At 61.3% G+C, this 17960-nt stretch overlaps 2 protein-coding genes and 1 pseudogene across 3 annotated transcripts; 1 reads left to right on the forward strand and 2 right to left on the reverse strand.

The window, feature by feature from the left end:
* Positions 1–1475: 1475 nt before the first annotated feature.
* On the reverse strand, positions 1476–4558 carry LOC311444949 (chemerin-like receptor 1 pseudogene; annotated as a pseudogene). Its single transcript, XR_014698952.1, has 2 exons — positions 3915–4558; positions 1476–3269 (listed from the first exon to the last, which is right to left on the reverse strand). The product of XR_014698952.1 is annotated as a chemerin-like receptor 1 pseudogene (transcript).
* A 329-nt stretch (positions 4559–4887) lies between these two features.
* SHMT1 (serine hydroxymethyltransferase 1) lies at positions 4888–9697 on the forward strand. The gene is made up of 12 exons (XM_084537257.1): positions 4888–4998; positions 5587–5707; positions 6147–6292; positions 6574–6689; positions 6777–6937; positions 7089–7170; positions 7342–7554; positions 7782–7898; positions 8023–8145; positions 8434–8550; positions 8689–8799; positions 9118–9697. Exons 2-12 carry the CDS (start codon positions 5609–5611, stop codon positions 9285–9287), a joined length of 1455 nt encoding a protein of 484 aa, XP_084393383.1. The 5' UTR covers positions 4888–4998; positions 5587–5608; the 3' UTR covers positions 9288–9697.
* A 3542-nt stretch (positions 9698–13239) lies between these two features.
* On the reverse strand, positions 13240–17743 carry SMCR8 (SMCR8-C9orf72 complex subunit). The gene is made up of 2 exons (XM_084537256.1): positions 15305–17743; positions 13240–13836 (listed from the first exon to the last, which is right to left on the reverse strand). Exons 1-2 carry the CDS (start codon positions 17650–17652, stop codon positions 13383–13385), a joined length of 2802 nt encoding a protein of 933 aa, XP_084393382.1. The 5' UTR covers positions 17653–17743; the 3' UTR covers positions 13240–13382.
* Positions 17744–17960: the final 217 nt, after the last annotated feature.

Consider the following 17960-nt stretch of genomic DNA (forward strand, 5'->3'; position numbering starts at 1 on the left):
TATCAATGTGATAATGAGACTGAACACGAGGGAATTCGATACGGGGCAGATTTCTCTTGGAGCCAGTCCTGGGCATCCCAACCCCGTGCTTGGCTTCTCCCCGCACAGAGGCTCAGGATCAGACCCCGGGTGACAGAACCGTTCCTATCTCGAGTGCATCCTGCAACACAGCTGTGAGCTGAGGGTTACCACCAAGAAAACATTCCCTTCCCCATTTATTTTCCCAACAGTATTTTGACAGCGTGCTCAGAAACAGTGGTCTGAAAGCTCTGCGTGTCCTTCCCCATCCTGCAGGGAGATGTTCAGCTTTGTAAAGTCACACTGTTCTGCTTAGCCATGATAACGTGCCTCTGAGGGTGGAGGCAACGTCTGGGAGTTGTGGCTCTGAAGTTTGCTGACGAAATAGGGCTGGGATGCCCTGGAGAAGGTGGTGCTCTGTAGGGCAGTTACCTCCTGTGGCAATTCTTTAGCCCACCCTGACACTCTGCCTCATTTCAATCATGTCCCATGGGAAGCCCGTATCCGCCTTGCATGCCCAAACAACCCAGAAAATTGCTTCTTTCCTCTCACAAACTGGGCCAATGCTTCAATCCCTGACCTTTGGGGGTGCTGGGGTGATGGGAGACACGGCAGGAGGCCAAGGCCTTTGTCGCAGCCTCAGAGACGTTTGCCACAAGGAATTACGTGGGCTCTGCCAACAGATGAAGAAAAGCCGAAAGAGCAAACTTGGAGCTGCGCAACCTTGACGCTGCAATCAGTGCTGGAGTTCACCACCAGGAGCAAGCAAACAGCCCCGGCGTTGCACAGCGCCGAGCAAACATTGCACTTTTATCTGTGTGACAGGCAGCAATTTGTGGCAAAGGGCAAATTCCCCGATCTCCGCGGGATGATGCATGAATTTCAGGTTAAGCACACGCCTGCTGGTGGGATCACGACCTTCATTTAATATTGCACGGCCCAGCAGACCCGTAATTAATCCCCAGCGTGTGCAAGTGACAGCTCTCGCTCAGCACAGCCATCCACGCAGAAGAGCGAGGTGCCTGGGAATTCATACGCCCAGGCTGGGAGCGTTTCATCTTTTCCTCTGGCTGCTCGGCTCAGCCAGATTGCTGAGTTTTATCACGCGGGCAACACAGCAGGCCGGGAAGGTTTTAAATAAGTTTAATGAGGTTTAATATTCGCTCACCAACGGTACAAAAAGTCAGATTTCAGCTACATAAGGACCAGAAGAATGTCAAACACAAACACAGCCAAGCACTGCTCAGAAAGAGTTAGGCTGCTCATCAAACCCAAGTAACCGGAGCGCAATCTCATGATTCATCCTGCCACACATCTGGAGAGAGAAAAGATGAATATTTTACTAGCTGGGCCAGATCCTACAAAAATACACGTTGCTATTTCATTTAACCCCGTTTCTTTAAAAGATGCATCTGTGAGAGTGCTTCTGGGTGGATCCCACTGCCTGTCCAAGCAGCTTTTTTTTTTTTAATTTAATCATTTTTTACTTAAGCTTTAGCAGCCCGTGCACCAGACTGGTACGATATATGGGAAAGGATGCTTGCTTTCTTTACAGATTTGATTATAAGGGATTTATGGAATAGCTCTTCCCCCTTTCCATCCTCTTCTCTGGACAGCCTCAACGCCGACACAGCCGCACCCGATTTTGCCCCCTGGTGGAACCCCAGAATTTTTGCATCTTGGCAAAGAGCTGCCAGGAGAGAGGAACAGAAAGGGAGCCCCGTCAGCAGTCACCACCCCAGTGAGCTTTATAAAGGGTCGCCTGCAAAAATCCTGCTGAGACAAATCGGCAGCACCACCCGCCCAGTGGTCGCCCACCCAACACAGCCCCCAGGGACACCGGGCACCGCAGCAAGGCACAGCCCGAGGGGCTTTACGCACAGCCAAAAAATGGGTACATGGAAACAGGCAGCCAAGGAAAGGGGCATGGGGAGGAAAATGCTGCTACCCCAACTTTTCAAGAGCCCTGCTGCAGCTCCAGAGAGTTTTCTGGTTAAGTCATGGTAGGACCCAAAAAAATCAGATCAGTTTGTGAGTGTGCACGGCCCTTCGCAGCCCTCAGTCCTGCGATTACAGCTCTGAAAGGAGGGGAAACTGCAGAGAAGGGAAGGGAACTGCCCCTCCGGCCACGGTAGTGATGCAGAGCACGCTCAGACCCTCGGGACCTCTGCTTCCGAAGCAGATCTGGACTTCCTCCTGCTGGTCAGGCTGGCCAGGACCGAGTCCTCGCTGAAAGCCCCTTCGAAGGTCGACAGGATGGACTGGCGAAACTTCTCCTTGAAATCCGGCCCCACGAAGACGTACAGGATGGGGTTGATGCAGCTGTTGAAGAAGGCAAGGCTGGAAACCAAGGGGATCCCTATGTAAAGGGCCATCTTCATCTCGTGGCTGGAAGAGTTTTGGGATATCTCTAGCAAGGAGAAGACGTGATAGGGGAAGTAACAGAGGAAAAACGAGGCCGTGACAGCAATGATAATTCTGTAGGGCTTGGCGGAGCTGGCTAACTGCCTGCTCTTCAGCTTGACGGCCACGATGCTGTAGCAGAGGAGGATCACCGTGAAGGGGACGAGGAAGCCGCAGAGGAAGCGGGTTATGATCATGGCTTTATGCCGCATCCTCCACAGCCTCCGCGTTGCCTCGGACGTGTAGTCGTCCGAGAGGGCGAAATTATTGTAGCAGCTGGTGACGTTCCTGGAGCTGACCACGGTGTCACGGAAGACGAGGTACGGGGAGCTGAGGAGCAGGGCCAGGACCCACGTCCCCAGAGCAATCCTGGCCGCCAGCTCCGGGCTCCTGCGGTTGTGGGACCAGACGGGAAAGGCCACCGACACGCAGCGGTCCATGCTGATGACCGTCAGGAGGAAGACGCTGGCAAACATGTTGAGGAAGGCGATGGTGCTGTTCAGCTTGCACAGGAGCTTCCCAAAGGGCCAGTGGAAGCCCAGCGCCGTGTAGGCGATGCTGAGGGGCAGGAAGAAGGTGAAGATGAAGTCGGCGATGGCCAGGTTGAGGAACCACACCGAGTTCACCGTCTTCTTCATCTTGAAGCCCGCAATCCAGATGACGAGGCCGTTGCCCGTCACCCCCAGCAGACAGGCGACGCTGTACACCACCATGGAGAGCACGTGCATGCTCTTCTGGAGGCCGGAGTAGTGATCGTGGGCAGTGGCGTTCGCAGGAGGCACGGTGGGGGAAGTGCCCGGGAAGGGAGATGGGGAAGAAGAGACGCTCTCCATCGCCGCAGGCCAGTCCTGAAATCGCAGCAGCACACACTGCTGTTAGCTGCAGCTCCCACAGCTCAGCAGAGCGAGCCTTTGCTAGCAACTGTACCCAAAACGTATATAGAAAGCTGGAATATCCGTTTAATATAACTTCATAACAACCATCCCTTTCTGTAGCATCTGCAAAGCTTCAGAACAGCAGAAAAACTCTTGTGAGGCACAAGGAATTCAAGCAGGATTGAGCAGGATCCCAGCGAACCGAAACAGAGGGAGGAGGGTACTCTGCATGCCTTGGGCTGCTCTGACATGTCCCAGAAGGGACGGTACCGACAGGAAGGGGAGAGCAGAAACTCAGCCACCACGGGGACAACTCCCACTGCTGCAAGCAGAAACCCGGGGATCCATCAAGACAAAACCAATTACACATCTCCTGAGAAGCCCCTGCATCCCTGCAAAGCTCGGCACCCGCACTGCCCACCTGCCCACCAACACTGCAACACATTTTAAGCCAGAAAATAAATAATAAAAAAGATTTTTGTGTTGCTTGCAGCTCCTTCCATGCCTGAAGGCCCACTGCAGCCTGGGCACTGAGGGGCAGGGGGCTGGCATTGCCAATTAAGACACTAAAAAGCTTCTAGACTGATGAAGCTAAAATCCTGCTCCTCCGACAAATACCTTCTGAGGCTGCGTCCTCTCCTAGGCAGGGCGATACCCGAGGTGTGTCCTGGTGCAACGGGCAGTCCTTTACCCACAAACCTGCCTCCACGAGCCTGCGCTTCCCCAGAAGAACCTACTGCAGCTCCGTGCTCCTCGCAGCGCCGTGCTCCTCGCAGCGCCGTGCTCCTCGCCGCTCTCCCTCTGGCTCTGCTCTCCCCCCTCCTGACTCCCCTTGGAGCCACCGCTCCTCTCCGCCGTGACTCAGGGTGCCTCGCTCCGTTTTTCCACGTCTCGTGCCCACGAGGCGTTTAGTAGGATCTCTCCCTCCCTACCCTCCTTCCCCATTTTACGCTGCCTCGGTTTAACCCCTGAAGCTCTGCCCGGGGCACAGCCTCTCAGGCAAGGTTGGCCAACCCAACTTGGACCCGAAGCACGAAGACACCACCCCACACCCACCGTGTGCCCCCCCAGCGGCCCCCCTCACCCCGCAGAGCCCCACAGAGGGGTCGGGGCGCGCCGTACTCCCCACACCCGTTAGGGTCAGGTAACCCTAACCCTAACGACCCTGCCCCATGCCCAGCGGGACCCCCTGAGCTCATGACCCCGCTCTGGCCACCACCCCATACCCGGGGGGAGTGGGCAGGGGGGCTGGGAGCACTGCAGCCGGTGTGGACAGGGGGTGCCGGGGGGCTCGGGGTGCCCTGGGGGGGCTCTGGGTGCTTGGGGGGGGTTGGGTGCCCGGGGGTGCCCGGGGGGTGCCCTGGGGGTACCGGGGCCGTGCCCCCATGTGGCCGCCCAAGGTGACCCGTGCCCAGCGCGCCACGTGCTGGCAGCGCCTCCCGCCACGCCTCGGCGCCGACCAATAGGAAGCGGCGGGGGGAGCGGGGCTCGCCGCCGATTGGCGGAGGAGCTTCCGGAGCCGTCGGTCCGCTCCATTGAGAAAAAGGCGGAGCGAGGCGCTGATTGGTGGAGGCGCCGAGGGGGGGGGCGTGGCCGAGCTGCCTAGGGTAGGCGCGCGGCTTCCCGCGCGGAACCGGGAGCGCGATCGCGATCGGGGCTGGGAGCAGGATCCGGAGCAGGGACCGGGATCAGGAGCGGGCCGGTAGGGGCCGTGTGGGACCGGCACCGGGATCAAAACCGGGGGTACCGGGATGGGAAGGGGCGGCTGCCGCCCCCCCGGAGCCTTGCGCAGCCCCGGAGGCCTGCCCGAAGCCAGCCCCTGCCCGTTCCTCGCCGCCACCCGGCTGCTCCGGCAGCGGCTTGGCACGGGTTGGGCACAGGCGAGCCAAGCGGGGAGCTTAACAACCAGCTCACGGCTCCATCCAACCGGCCGGGGGCACGGGCAAGGCGATCTGTGTGCAGCCCGGGGGGGGGGGAGCGGGGCTATCACGGCTGCTCCAGGGCTCTTTGGCTCCGTTAAAACCCCTGGGTAGGACGGGGGAAGCCCCATAAAGCTGGGGGGGGGCAGTGCGCAGGGTGGCAGTGGTGGGTGGGTGTGCAGAAATGGCCAAATCTACAGCTAACAAAGTGATCTGAAACCAGCAGGGAAACACCAGGAGCTGCCAGCGCCTTCCTCCCCCAGCAGGTCCTCGCTGCGGTCGCTCCCTCTGCGTTTCTGGGGAAGATGCAGGGCAGGAGCAGCCCCCACGGGCACGGTGCAGAAGCCACCCGGTCCCCTCTCCGCTTGCAGGTGACGTTGGACGCGGCAGGAGATGGAGAAGTCGGCAGCCAACTCGGGCCTCCCTAGCACGGAGCTCTGGGCCTCCCACAACAAGATGGTGATGGAGCCGCTCGACAGCAACGACCCCGAGGTGAGAGCCCCTGCCTGGCACAGCAGCCGCTGGGGACAGCGACCGCCGCGGGACGGGGACAGGGTCCAAGGCTGAGCTGCTGGGACTCGTCCATGCTCTGTGCGAGAGGAGAGAGGGCAGCCTGCAGCCACGGGGCTGGAACTCCTCGTCTGCTGCTCGCAGCCCCCTGCCTGAGGCTCAGGCATCTGTGCCAGGCTCAGCTCTCGCTGTAGCCACCCAGCAGTTACCCTTGACACTAACCCAAGTGCCAGCTGAATGATCTGATGGCTGTGTGGCAGCTAGAAGCCCCAAAATGTGCGTGGCAGGACATGGGAACTGCTGGGATCTGCTGCACCGAGAAGGGATCTCCTCTCCCTCCTCCAGTCCCTTTCCAGGCTGCTCTCCGTTGCCCTGTCCCTTCTGAGGGCACGTCCCGAGCCGCTTCTCTCCCCTCCCCAAGGTGCACAGCATCATCAAGAAGGAGAAGCAGCGGCAGAGGCTGGGGCTGGAGTTGATCGCCTCGGAGAACTTTGCGAGCCGAGCGGTCCTGGAGGCGCTGGGATCCTGCCTCAACAACAAATACTCCGAGGGCTACCCAGGACAGAGGTACGGGGCTGGGGAGAGCCTGACCCCCCTCCCAAAGCCCCGCAGGGAAGGGAGAGGAACCACCCACACCGCCACGGCCCCCTCGAGACCTTATCTCTGGGAAGGAAGCCACAGCCAAGCTCCCCCAGGGCAGGATTTGACCCTCTCAGCTCCTGGCCTTGGCCACATACTGGACGATCTCAGCGGGGTCACAGCTGTGTGAACACAGCACCGTCCTGTTGGGTTTGAATCCCCCGAGGTTGAATCCCCCGAGGTGTGAATCCTGCCCTATTTTCCGGCAGGTACTACGGCGGGACCGAGTTTGTGGACGAGCTGGAAAGGCTGTGCCAGAAGCGAGCCCTGCAGGCCTACCGCCTCGACCCCCAGAAGTGGGGAGTCAACGTCCAGCCCTACTCAGGTAACGGCACCCCCCCGGGATCAACCGGGCTGGGCTCTGCCATCCCCACAGCCCCCTCAGCGCCCCCGCTGTGCTCCCTCCCCGCAGGCTCCCCCGCCAACTTCGCCGTCTACACGGCCTTGGTGGAGCCTCACGGCAGGATCATGGGGCTGGACCTGCCCGACGGGGGGCACCTGACGCACGGCTTCATGACGGACAAGAAGAAAATCTCGGCCACCTCCGTCTTCTTCGAGTCCATGCCCTACAAGGTGGGGACGGAGAGCTGCTCCCCCGCTGGAATCAGGGCACAGCCCTCGGGGTTTCAAGATTTTTTTTTGTTGCTTCAGGGCGACGGCAGCCGGTCTCCAGCCACGGCGAGGTGGCTGAATCCTCCTCCTCCTCCTCTTCTTCTTCCCCCAGGTCAACCCCAAGACGGGTTACATCGATTACGACCGCCTGGAGGAGAATGCCCGCCTCTTCCACCCCAAGCTGATCATAGCAGGTAAGGGATCAGCCCTTAAAACAAACCGGGGTCGCTCCCTGATGCCTGCAGCACCAAAAAACCTCCGACACCCATTGTGCCAGGACCTCGTGTCCTCACCTGTGTTGTCCCAACCCCGGGTGCCCCCCCAGCACCCTCTCGTGTCCCCGCAATGTGCCCTTTTCCCCGCAGGTGTCAGCTGCTACTCGCGCAACCTGGACTATGCCCGCATGCGGAAGATCGCCGACGCCAACGGCGCCTACCTGATGGCCGACATGGCCCACATCAGCGGGCTGGTGGCCGCCGGCGTCGTGCCCTCGCCCTTCGAGCACTGCGACGTCGTCTCCACCACCACGCACAAAACCCTGCGGGGCTGCAGGGCCGGCATGATCTTCTACCGCAAAGGTGCCCGAGCTGCGCCCCTGGGGGGGGAGCTGGAAATCTGAGCTCCTGCCCGCTCCGGTGGGAAAGGAGGAAAGGCAGAGAGGGTTGGGGTCTCCTGCGAGGAGCTGGGGGAGTTTCAGAGGTCTGGAGCTGAAGAGGAACAACCTCAGCTCCTTCTCCGAGTCGCCAGAGGGTGGATGAAGGGGGCTGAGCAGCCTGCTGAGCCCCGCCGCCCTCCCCTCCCGCAGGCACCCGCAGCGTGGACCCCAAGACGGGCAAGGAAACGCTCTACAACCTGGAGAGCCTCATCAACCAGGCGGTCTTCCCCGGGCTGCAGGGGGGGCCGCACAACCACGCCATCGCAGGTACCCACCGCGGGGCCGAGGCGGCGGCGCCGCGCGTCCCCACCAGCTCTCCCAAAAACCCTCCGAAAATTTTTGGGAGCCTCCCCCCCCCCCAAGCTCCCCCCGCTGCTTTCCGTCCCCGCAGGGATCGCCGTGGCGCTGCGGCAGGCCATGACGCCCGAGTTCAAGGCGTACCAGCAGCAGGTGGTGGCCAACTGCAGGGCGCTGGCGGCGGCGCTGATGGAGCTGGGCTACGACATCGTCACAGGTAAGGGGCCCTCGGGGTCACCAGCACGGGGCTGGCTCCTCCGCACAGTCCCAGGCCGCCAGGGTCCCCATATGCATGGAGGTGATGGGCTGGGCACTGCTGTAGCCATTCCTCAGGACCCTATAAAACCATTCCTAAACGCTTCTGCTAAGCAGCCCCTTCCCCAGCGAGGCACTGCGCCGCCCTCCAGCTCGGGGGCAGGCCCCCGGTGAATTTCCCACACCTTTCCTTGCTTTAATTTTGATCAGGAGCAGCCTTCGCCCCAACCCCAACCTCTTTTCTTTGCAGGGGGCTCCGACAACCACCTCATCCTCCTGGACCTGCGCAGCAGAGGCACGGACGGCGGCCGGGCCGAGCGGGTGCTGGAGCTCTGCTCCATTGCCTGCAACAAAAACACTTGTCCTGGTAGGTGCCCTACAAATTCCACCAAATCCCATCCCTCGTGCCGGGCTTTCCCCGTGCCTCCTGCTCCCAGCTGGCCCCCGGGGCTCACAGAGCTCCCCGCGAGGTGCCCGTGGTGACTCCTCTCTCGTTCTGCTGCAGGCGATGTCAGCGCCCTGCGCCCCAGCGGGCTGCGTTTCGGGACCCCAGCTCTCACCTCCCGCGGCTTCCAGCAGGATGATTTCCGCATGGTGGCTCAGTACATCCACAGAGGTGAGGCTGGGGACACCAGGGACACTGGGGACCGGGCTGGTGGGCGTGCAGGGCTGAGCACAGCTCCTCCGGGAGAGCCACCGCGTTGACAAAGGGCAAGCTGTGGGCTAAGCTGGGCAGCTTCTCCCTCTCCAGTTGCTTGGGGGGCACACGAGTGAGAAATCCTTGTCCCAGCTGCACATCTGGACATGGGAGAGGGCATCTGGCCACAGCTGGGGCCAGCCAAACCTTCTGCAGCCGCTGAAGGGTTGGGGAGCTGCTGCATGCAGCGGGTGCTGCGGCCGGGAGGGCTGAGCCTGGCGTCCCCCCACCCCGCAGGGATCGAGCTGACGCTGCGGGTGCAGAACGAGATGAGCCCCAAGGCCACGCTGAAGGAGTTCAAGGAGAAACTGGAGGAGGAGAAATACCAGAAGGAGCTCAAGGCGCTGAAGATGGAGGTGGAAGCTTTCGCAGCGACCTTCCCGCTCCCAGGGCTGCCCGTCCTGTAAGGGGAAGCGCCCCGAGCCAAAAACCCAGGACCACGGCACCCACACAGACCCCCAGCCCCCGAGCCCAGCACCCCAAAGCCTCCTCCCTGCTGCTGGCAGTGGCTCCGTGCAGCAGCAGGTCCTCGTTTGGTTCTTCCTCACCCCGTTTCGGAGGCAGGAACCCCTCTGAGCACAGCCCCGCGCTACCGCTGGGTCCGAGCAGAAGGAAACCCCCAACATCAGCAGGATTTGGGTTTCAGCCAGCTCTGCCCCGCTGTGGGAGCAGCAGAGGAGGTCACAGCCCTGCCTGGCGTGGTTATCTTCGCCAAAACCCCCTGCCCAGGGTGGCTGGGGGGGGAAAAAAATGTGAATCTACCCCCAGGAGCCAGCACCTTAAAAAATAAAAAAGCCTTCCTGGCTTCAACATCCCAGACTTGCCTTTGGAGGTGAGGTGCCAGCTCTGCCTTCGTCCTTGCCAGCCTCCACGTGCCTTAATGGGGCCAAATCCCCCAGGACCAGCCCTCCTGGGGCTGCTCAGCCGCCTCCACTGCTAGCTCCACGCACAAACCTTCAGTGGACCCATTTTTTTGATAAGCACAGGAAAATGTAGGGATTTAACCACCGCGTACGCCAAGAATTAGAAGCTTTAAAAAAAAAAAATGCAACCGATTTTTTTTTTTTTTTGTATTTCAAAAATATCTGAACCCAAATAAATAATTTTTTTGTTTTTTTTTTTTTTTTAAAAGTACATTTCTCAGACTGGTCGTTTGGTGTTAACATCTCTTAAAGTCTTGTGCAGGAACACTGACAGCACGACACCGAGACATGCTTCTGGGACTGCTCCCGGTCACACTCGCCCTAACTACTGACGCAAGCATTCGGCACACACAGGCACGCACACACGGACCTCAACATGCAGGAATAGGATACAGTGCTTTAAAAGAAGAGGAGAAATTCATCCCAGCCTCCTGGCGGCCCTCGGAGGCAGCTCTGAGCCCAGCCCCATCCCCATCCAGGCTCACCCCGTGGCAGGGCGAGCAGCGGGGCTGGGTACCCTGTTTCTGCCTTCCAGTTAAACATCTCGGGGAGCAGCGGGCGGGTTTGTGAGCCCTGCAGCTCCAGCAGCAAGTGCAAAGCTCCCTCAGGTAGCAGGGCAGGGGCTGTCCCTCATTTTGACGTTGTGCTTTCGGGGCGCAGCGCGGAGCGGGAGCCCTCCTTCAGCCCGTGCAGCCCTGCCCCATCGCTGATCACGTTTCAAGGTCGCCTCTCCAAAAGGCTGCTGCGAGCCCCGTGGCCCGCACTGGGGTCCTGCCCGGCTCCCCAAAGCAGCAGCGGGGGCCTCCAGTGCTGAACGAAACCCCCAAAAAAATGTGCCTGGGGATGGGGAGGAGGTGGGGAGGGAGCCATCAGCTCTGCCTCCTCCGGTGCCTCTCCCACCCCTTCCGAAATGGGGAATATTGCTCGAGTGTAGGCAGCGCTTCCCTAGCCAAGGCAAGGCAGCTCAGGGGCTGCTTGGAAGTGATTGCCAGCGGCCCAAGGTGAATCCGAGCGCTGTTCTCTGAGAAAAGGAAACCTGCGGAGGGTTTGGCAGCGCCGGCTCCTATGGCTCACCATCCTGGCGGCGAGGCTGAAAGCGGCTCAGGGCACGAGCAAGGAGGGGGCTGCGGAGGCCAGGGAAGGAGAGGAACACAAAAGCAGCCCCGCAGCCAGCCCCGGGAGGCCTCGGTGGTGATGAATTTTCTGCTCGGGTTTGGAAATCCGTCCTGCTGGCAGCGAGGAGGGGCCACGGGCAGCATGCAGGAGGCTCGGGGCAGGCGGAGGATGGTGGCCATGCACAGCATGGGGCTGGAAGAAATGGGGCTGCGAGGAGCCGGCCCTGCTCGTGCTGGGAGGACGGAGGTGTGAGCACACCGGGGTGCTCTGCGGGGGCTGTGGGCACGGAGAGCCTCACCTGCGGGAAGCCTGCGGAGGTTGGAAGCGAGGGAGGTAACGGGGAAGGTGAGGGAAGCGTCTTAAAGTGCTGACGGAGGGATCTTCACCGCGCAGGCAGATCGGAGAGGTGGAAAAATGAGTGAGGAGACAGGAATCGGGCTCCAGAACCACCAGCACAACTCCTTGCCACGGGGCGGCGAGCTCAGGGGTTCCTGATCCACGTCCCGAGCCAGGGTTGGAAGGGCTCCCGGGCTCCTCACGGCTGCAGGTAACACAGCTCCCGTTCCAGGACAGGCCACGGTCCCCGTGAAGCCCCCGAGGTGTCCTCCCGAATTCAGAGCTGCTTTGGGGCAGGGAGATGTCCAGCCGCCAGTTTGGAAGTTGTTCAGATGGACACAGATGGACACGAGGACGCCTCCAGTCACTGCAGGACGTTTTCTCTGTGTTCTCTGTGGACATGGGAGTTTTTCACCAGCAGACCCGGCTCACAGGGGACAGGAGGGCACAGGAGGGCACAGGACCGTGAAGGGGAAGGTTCTGAGCACGCTGTGAGGGTGCACAGCCCTGGCACACCGCTCACCTTCAGCAAAGGCACAGCCACGCCGCTTCCAAACCACACACCAGAAATTCCCCAACAAACCCCTCCTGACCTCAGAAACCCCCCAGAGAGCACCACGAGCTCAAGAGTCGCGACTGCCTCGCTGTAAATCCCTACAAATAATGCTAGGATTTAAACTAAACCCTCTGCCCCGTTCGTTTGTGCCTCCTCAGCTCCCCAGGAGCCCTTTCCAGGTAGGGATGAGGCAGCCACGGGACTGAAGCGTGGATGCTGGCAGCAGGGCAGCACAACCCAGGCAACTCCCTGCCTTCGGGGCACTTTCAGAGCAGTTATCACAGCAACTTCCAGCGGGATCAAGCTCGTGCTGACAAACCCCAGACCACACGAACCTCCCCAGGCGCGGAAGGACGGCGGCGTCCTGCTGCAGCACCGCCTCGCATCATCATGATGGTGGCAAACAGAGGTTTTAAAAACAGGCAAACAACAAAAAAAACAACAATCCTCGGCTCATCTCGCAAGATCACAGCTGTTCTCAACGCATAATCAGAGTGCTAAAAAGAAATGAAAGCAAGGCTGCTTTCTGCCTCCAGCACTCCCCAGGAACGAGAGGTAGGTGAGCCACGGCGAAGGCTTGGAGATAAAATCAGTTGGCACAGGCAGAAGCAGCGTGCTGCGACGCTGACCCTGCTTTACCACCAAGGGCAACTGCCCAACAGAAAGAGGAAAAAAAAAAAACAAAAAACACGTACAGGTGCAGCGTGGAGCCCAGTTTCTTCCTCCCAGACCTCTCAGCAGCCGGGCAGCCTGCTCCCCACGCTCGCCATCACACAGCACGGCTTCAGCTCGTTCCCCCCTCCCAAAAAGCACCTAAAAATAAGCCTCCCGCCTCCCTTCAGCTCCCACCTCTCCTTACGAGGCCGCCCTCGGCCTGAAAAGCTGGGAGGATTCCTGGTTTCCCCCCCCCCAGAGCTCTCAGCAGCCGCCCAGCACGCAGGAGGTGACACACGAACAAGGCACGGTGCTACATTCACGGCGGCGGTGCCTGCGCCAGCCTGCTCCAGGAGCCCCTTCCCCTCTCCAGGTTTTTACAAAGCTGAGAAGCTGGCAAAAATGCAGAGGAGCAGCCCTGCCTTCACTGCTGCCCCTCAGGCCCAGGGCTGAGAGATTTTGGGAAGCGCCAGGGAGCTCAGGAGATGCAGAGGGACACCGCCCGCTGCTGCTGCGGGCACAGCGCTGCCACCCCACGCTCACGTCAGGCTCTGCTGGGTGAAAACCATCCCTGCTGGGTGAAAACCTTCCCTGCTGGGTGAAAACCATCCCTTTCCGTGCCACAATCCCCCCAGGAAGCCCCCCCGACACCCCTCAGGAGTTACCAGCGTCCCTTCTAACCCTTCGAAACGGAGTGCCCAGCGTCCTACGTGATGGAACCCCGACATTTTCGGCGACAGGGAAACCAGATCCCGTCCCCCAGACGCTGATTTTTGGGGAGCTGAGGTGCTGGCAGACCCGCTGGCTCCTTCACCCCTTCCTGATGGATGACAGCGACTGCAGACGGCATCGACGGCAAGCACGCGGGGTCGGGGCCAGGACCCGAGCGTCGCAGGCGGAGCGTGGCCCACGAGCCGCTAGATTTTGTACAAAAAGCTGGGGACGTAGTCAAATCTGAGCAGGGGATTCCCCCCCCGGCCGGGTTCCTGAATGTACTGCAGCTTCAGCAGCTCGGCTAAATACTGCACGATTTTCAGATCTTCGTTGGCGAGGCCCAGGTGGTGCTTGAGGAAATTGAGCCGGCGGCTCGCCACGGCTTCCTCCGGCTCCCTCTCGGCGATGGGGAGGTGCAAGTGGTGGCAGAAGGTGAAGAGGAAGGCTTTGGAGCAGAGCTGGGTGAGGACGCTTTGGACGTGCATGTAGTAGGTGCTGCCTCGCTTGATCTGGGTGCGGTGGTCGGCCAGCCGGGCCACCAGGGCTCCCTTGTAGAGGGGGCAGCGCAGGGTCTTGCTGTCGGCATCCAGGATGCTCACGTAGCGGCTGTAGCGGCTGAGGGCGTGCAGCAGGTTCACCCCCGCAGGGGACACCGTCCTGAAACAGCAAGAGAGAGGTCACAGCTGGAGGAAAGCTCTGGGACACGAAGCAGGCTGTCTGTGCCTGCACCACGCGTGTTTTCCCTCTGTCTGAATCACCCCCGAGGTGTCCCGCGAGCTCACAAAGCCTGGCGTGGGTGGGGATGGCCGAACGGCCTCCCCAGTCCGCCAAACCCCGAGGAAATCTCATCCTCCTGGACCCCCCCCACGCGCTGCTCCAGGCACGTGTGGCCCTTTGGGACAGTTCCTCCCTCGCAGACACAAAAATGAGGCCGGGGAGGAAGCGAAGAGACATCTCTGGAGACCAGAAGCAGATCTGGCAGCTCCTGGAGGCAGCAGCGAGAACAGGAACCTCCCTGCCACCACTTCTGCTTTCCCCCCGCGTGGCTGCGTGGGCAGGGAGCTGCCCCGGGGTGGGGAACATTTCCCCTGCCCTCCCTTTGCACGGGGAGCCCTCCATTCCCTGGGCATTTCTCAGCCAGGTGCAAACCCCACCCCGGCACGCTCACCGTGTGTGCAATTACTCACCAAGCCTCAATTATCGTGATTTAAATGCAAATTGGGAGCCCACGCAAACCTCTTCTGCTCCTCTGGCTCGGATCTCTCCAGGAGAAGCAGCCCAGGAGCACCCCAAGAAGCAGCCCAGGAGCACCCCGAGCTGATGTGAGAGGTGCCCGGGCAGCTCGGGGAGCTGCAGCACCCCTACAATCATTGATTTGCCCCCCAAATTCCTTCCCAAGCCCCCCCCCGATGAAGGGTTTGCTGCCAGCACCTGCCTCAAACCCCAGGCTTGCCCTCCTCCCCGCGGAATGGTAATTAAACGCCTGACACAGGTTCCAGGCAGCTCCTCGAAACGCTTCTGTTCATAAAAATAGCATCTAACCGCAAGCCTTCGTCAGCCACCAAACACTCGGGGCTCTGAAAGACCTCGCCAACAGAGCTGGGAAGCAGCTGCTGGCCGAGCTGTCAGCCTCCCCAGCACAGAAATCAGGGCAGGCTCCCAGCTCGGGGCGGTTCAGGCAGCCACAACCACCAGGCTACGCAGCCCAGGACGCAGATTTCTGTGTTTGGACTCAGAAACGCTCCGTCGGGAGCTGTTCCAGCCGTTCCTCGGGTGTTTTTTCTGAGGAAACAGAAATACAGGTGCCACAGGACATGGGCTCTGGCACAAGCTATTCCTGCAGTTTCTAACCAATTCTGAACCTACCGACCTCGCGGCTGTGTTACCACCTCCTCAGGAAAACACAGCTGGAAAGGTTTTCTCTAGCCAGAAACGTTGAAAGAGTTTTGGAAGGGGAGGGAGCAGCACACACCGGCCCTCCAGGAGCGCTTCGTTTTCAGACCAGCCACGAAATCAAACCCCAAATCCTACCTGAAACCCTTCGGGGACCAAAATTTTACCCTGCGCAACCCCAAGCAGCCAACGCACCCCCACCCCACGCACACACACCCCCCTTGGGCTTTACCTCTGCAGCCCGATCAGCTTCCACTTCTGGAAATCCACCACGTGCAGCGGGGCCGTGCCCCAGTGCTTCACGGGCTTGGCGTGAGCCCCGCAGCTGGGCACGAAGATGGAGAGGGCGGTCACCAGCTTCCTCACCATCGCCTCGTCCTCCCCCAGCACCACCAGGGTCCTGCCGCTCAGCAGGGAGTAGATAGCAGGGTGGGCGAAGGGGTACTGCCGGATGAACCTCAGGGCGTTCTGCCCGGCTTTTTTTTTGTGCCTCTCGCTCGCCGGGCACGGGGGGCGAGCGGGAGAGGGCGTGCGGTCGGAGCAAGTGGAGGCGGCGCTGCTGATGTAGCTCGTGGAGTCCGAGCACTCGTCCAGGCTGCTCCTGCTCGGCTCCCCGCCGCCCGTCGGGGAGCGAGGGGCGAGCTCGTGGGGTAAAAACCCTCCCGGGATGCCCTCGGGGCCCTGCTCGGCCTGCCGGGAGGGCTGCGGGGGGATCCTCACCACCCCGTCCTCGTCGCACAGCTTGTGGGCCAGGCCGGGCAGGGGCTCGAGGAAACCAGGGCTCTCCTTGCCGATGCAGCAGGCGGAATCGACCCGCGTGGGATTTGCGGGGTCGGGGCCATCCTCCCGCTCCTCAGCCGGGCTGAACCTGGGGGCGAAGCGGAGGCCTCCCCCCTCCTCGTCGGCGTAAGGTTCCTCGTTAATGGCACTTGGGTAGCTCGCTTTGAAGTCCTCCGGGATGAGGGCCTCGGAAGGGCAGGTGCTGAGCACCTCGATGCTGTCCTCGCTGACGGTCCTCCTGCTGCCCACCTTGCTCCTGCCCACCTGGGGGCTGGGGCTGATGGGCAAGCTGGCCTGGCTCTCCGATTTCGGCAGCCCCGAGGCGGATTTCTCCGTGCCGAGAACCTCGATGCTCTCACCGCTGCTGATGCTGCCTTTAAGGTCGGCATCGAGATAGTCCAGGTTCTCCTGGGGCTCGAAAGTTACAGATTCGGTCATCGCGGGTTCCGGGGGGTCGTCGATGTCCTGCTCCATCTTGATGGGCACGCACTCCACGCTGGATTTGTAGGACCCCAGGCTGATGACCACTTTCGGGGCGGGGGGCTCCTCCGGGCACTTTCCGTCGACAACATCTTGCCCGAGCTCCTGGCAGCCTCGGTACTGCTTTTCGGGGGCTTTTTCATCCAGAAAAGACACGTCCTCGAAGAGGAAGTTGGTTATGCTTTGCTGCTTCAAAAGCGCCCGGCTGATCTGGTTCGTCAGGAGGTAGCACACGTCGCCCCTGAACGTCCTCTCGATCTGGTGCAGCTGGTCCAGGGTCTGGGTGAAGAAATAAATGTCGCAGAGCTCCTCCAGCGTCTTCAGCTTCTTGTCGAAGCACTTGGCCGACTTGGCTTTGATCAGCTTGGGGGTGTAGGAGGGCAGGTGGGAGCAGGGGATCGCCTCGCCCGCCTCAGCCAGGTCGGGGGCAGCCAATTCCTGATCGCTGCCCACGCTGCCGGCCTGGTCCGGGGCGCACTCGGGCTCGTAGGGGTGGAATTCGGAGTCCTTCAGCTTCCTGTAGGGGTAGGAGCGGATCTGCTTCAGCAGGTCCTGGTGCTCGATGATGGATTTCTCCACGCTGGCCAGCTCGTTGGCCTTCTCGATGGCTTGCGTGGTGTAGTACCCCTTGTCGTTGGCTTTCTTCTGTATCTCGGTCTCGTTGTGCAGCACGCTCCGGGTGTACTCCAGGTCCCTCAGCTTCTTCTCCAGCTCGCCGGCGAACGCCTTCCTGTTGCCCGTCTTCAGGCACTCGGAGGCTTTGGAGAACTCAGCCGAGAGCTCCTGGAACTGCTGCATGATCTTGTGCTCGTCGGCCGAGATGTAAGCCATGCAGAAGGGCCGCACGAAGCCGCGGGCCTCCAGGTCGTAGAGCGTCAGGTGGTGCACGTAGGCGAAGGCGCCTTCCTTCGAGTCCCCCAGCACCACCTTGGAGTCCTCGACGAAATTCAGCTTGGGGTAGGCGCAGCCGGGCGGGTGGCCCACGAAGGAGGCCTGGTAGTCCACCGACATGATGCGCAGCGAGAAGTAGTTGAGGTCGAAGCTGCCCGGCACCTTGGCGTCGCCGGGGACGGTGAGCAGCGGCTGCGGCCCCACCTGCTCCGAGAACTCGGCCACCAGGATGAAATCCCGCAGGAATTTGCGGCCTCCCGCCCGGGCCCAGGGGTTGGCCCCGTGCCCGCCCAAAGGCGCCAGGGGCACCGAGTACTCCTCAGGCAGCGGCGGCTCCCTCCACGCCCCGTCCCCGCCGCCGCCGCCGCCATCCGCCGCCGCCTCCTCCTCCTGCCTGGCCAACGCCACCACGTCGGGGGCTCCGATCATAGCGACCGGGCCTCGGCCGCCGCCGCCTGCAGCCGCCGCCGCCGCCGCCGAGGCCGCCCGGGCAGCCCCGGCCCCGCTCCCCTCACGGCCGCCGCCGCGGCGCCGCCGCCATCTTGGGCTCACCTGACGGCCGGGCCGCCGCCGGTAGGCCTCGCCGGGGCTCCGCGGCGGACCGGGACGCGCGGGGCGACATGGGAGTTGTAGTTCCGGCACCACGGCGCCATTATACTTGTAGTCCTTCTTACCGCGAGGCATCACGGGAGTCGTAGTTCTGACCCCACGGCGCCATTATCATTGTAGTCCTGTTG

This window comes from Aythya ferina, assembly GCF_964211825.1.
Source record: "Aythya ferina genome assembly, chromosome: 15".
Taxonomy (NCBI): domain Eukaryota; kingdom Metazoa; phylum Chordata; class Aves; order Anseriformes; family Anatidae; genus Aythya; species Aythya ferina.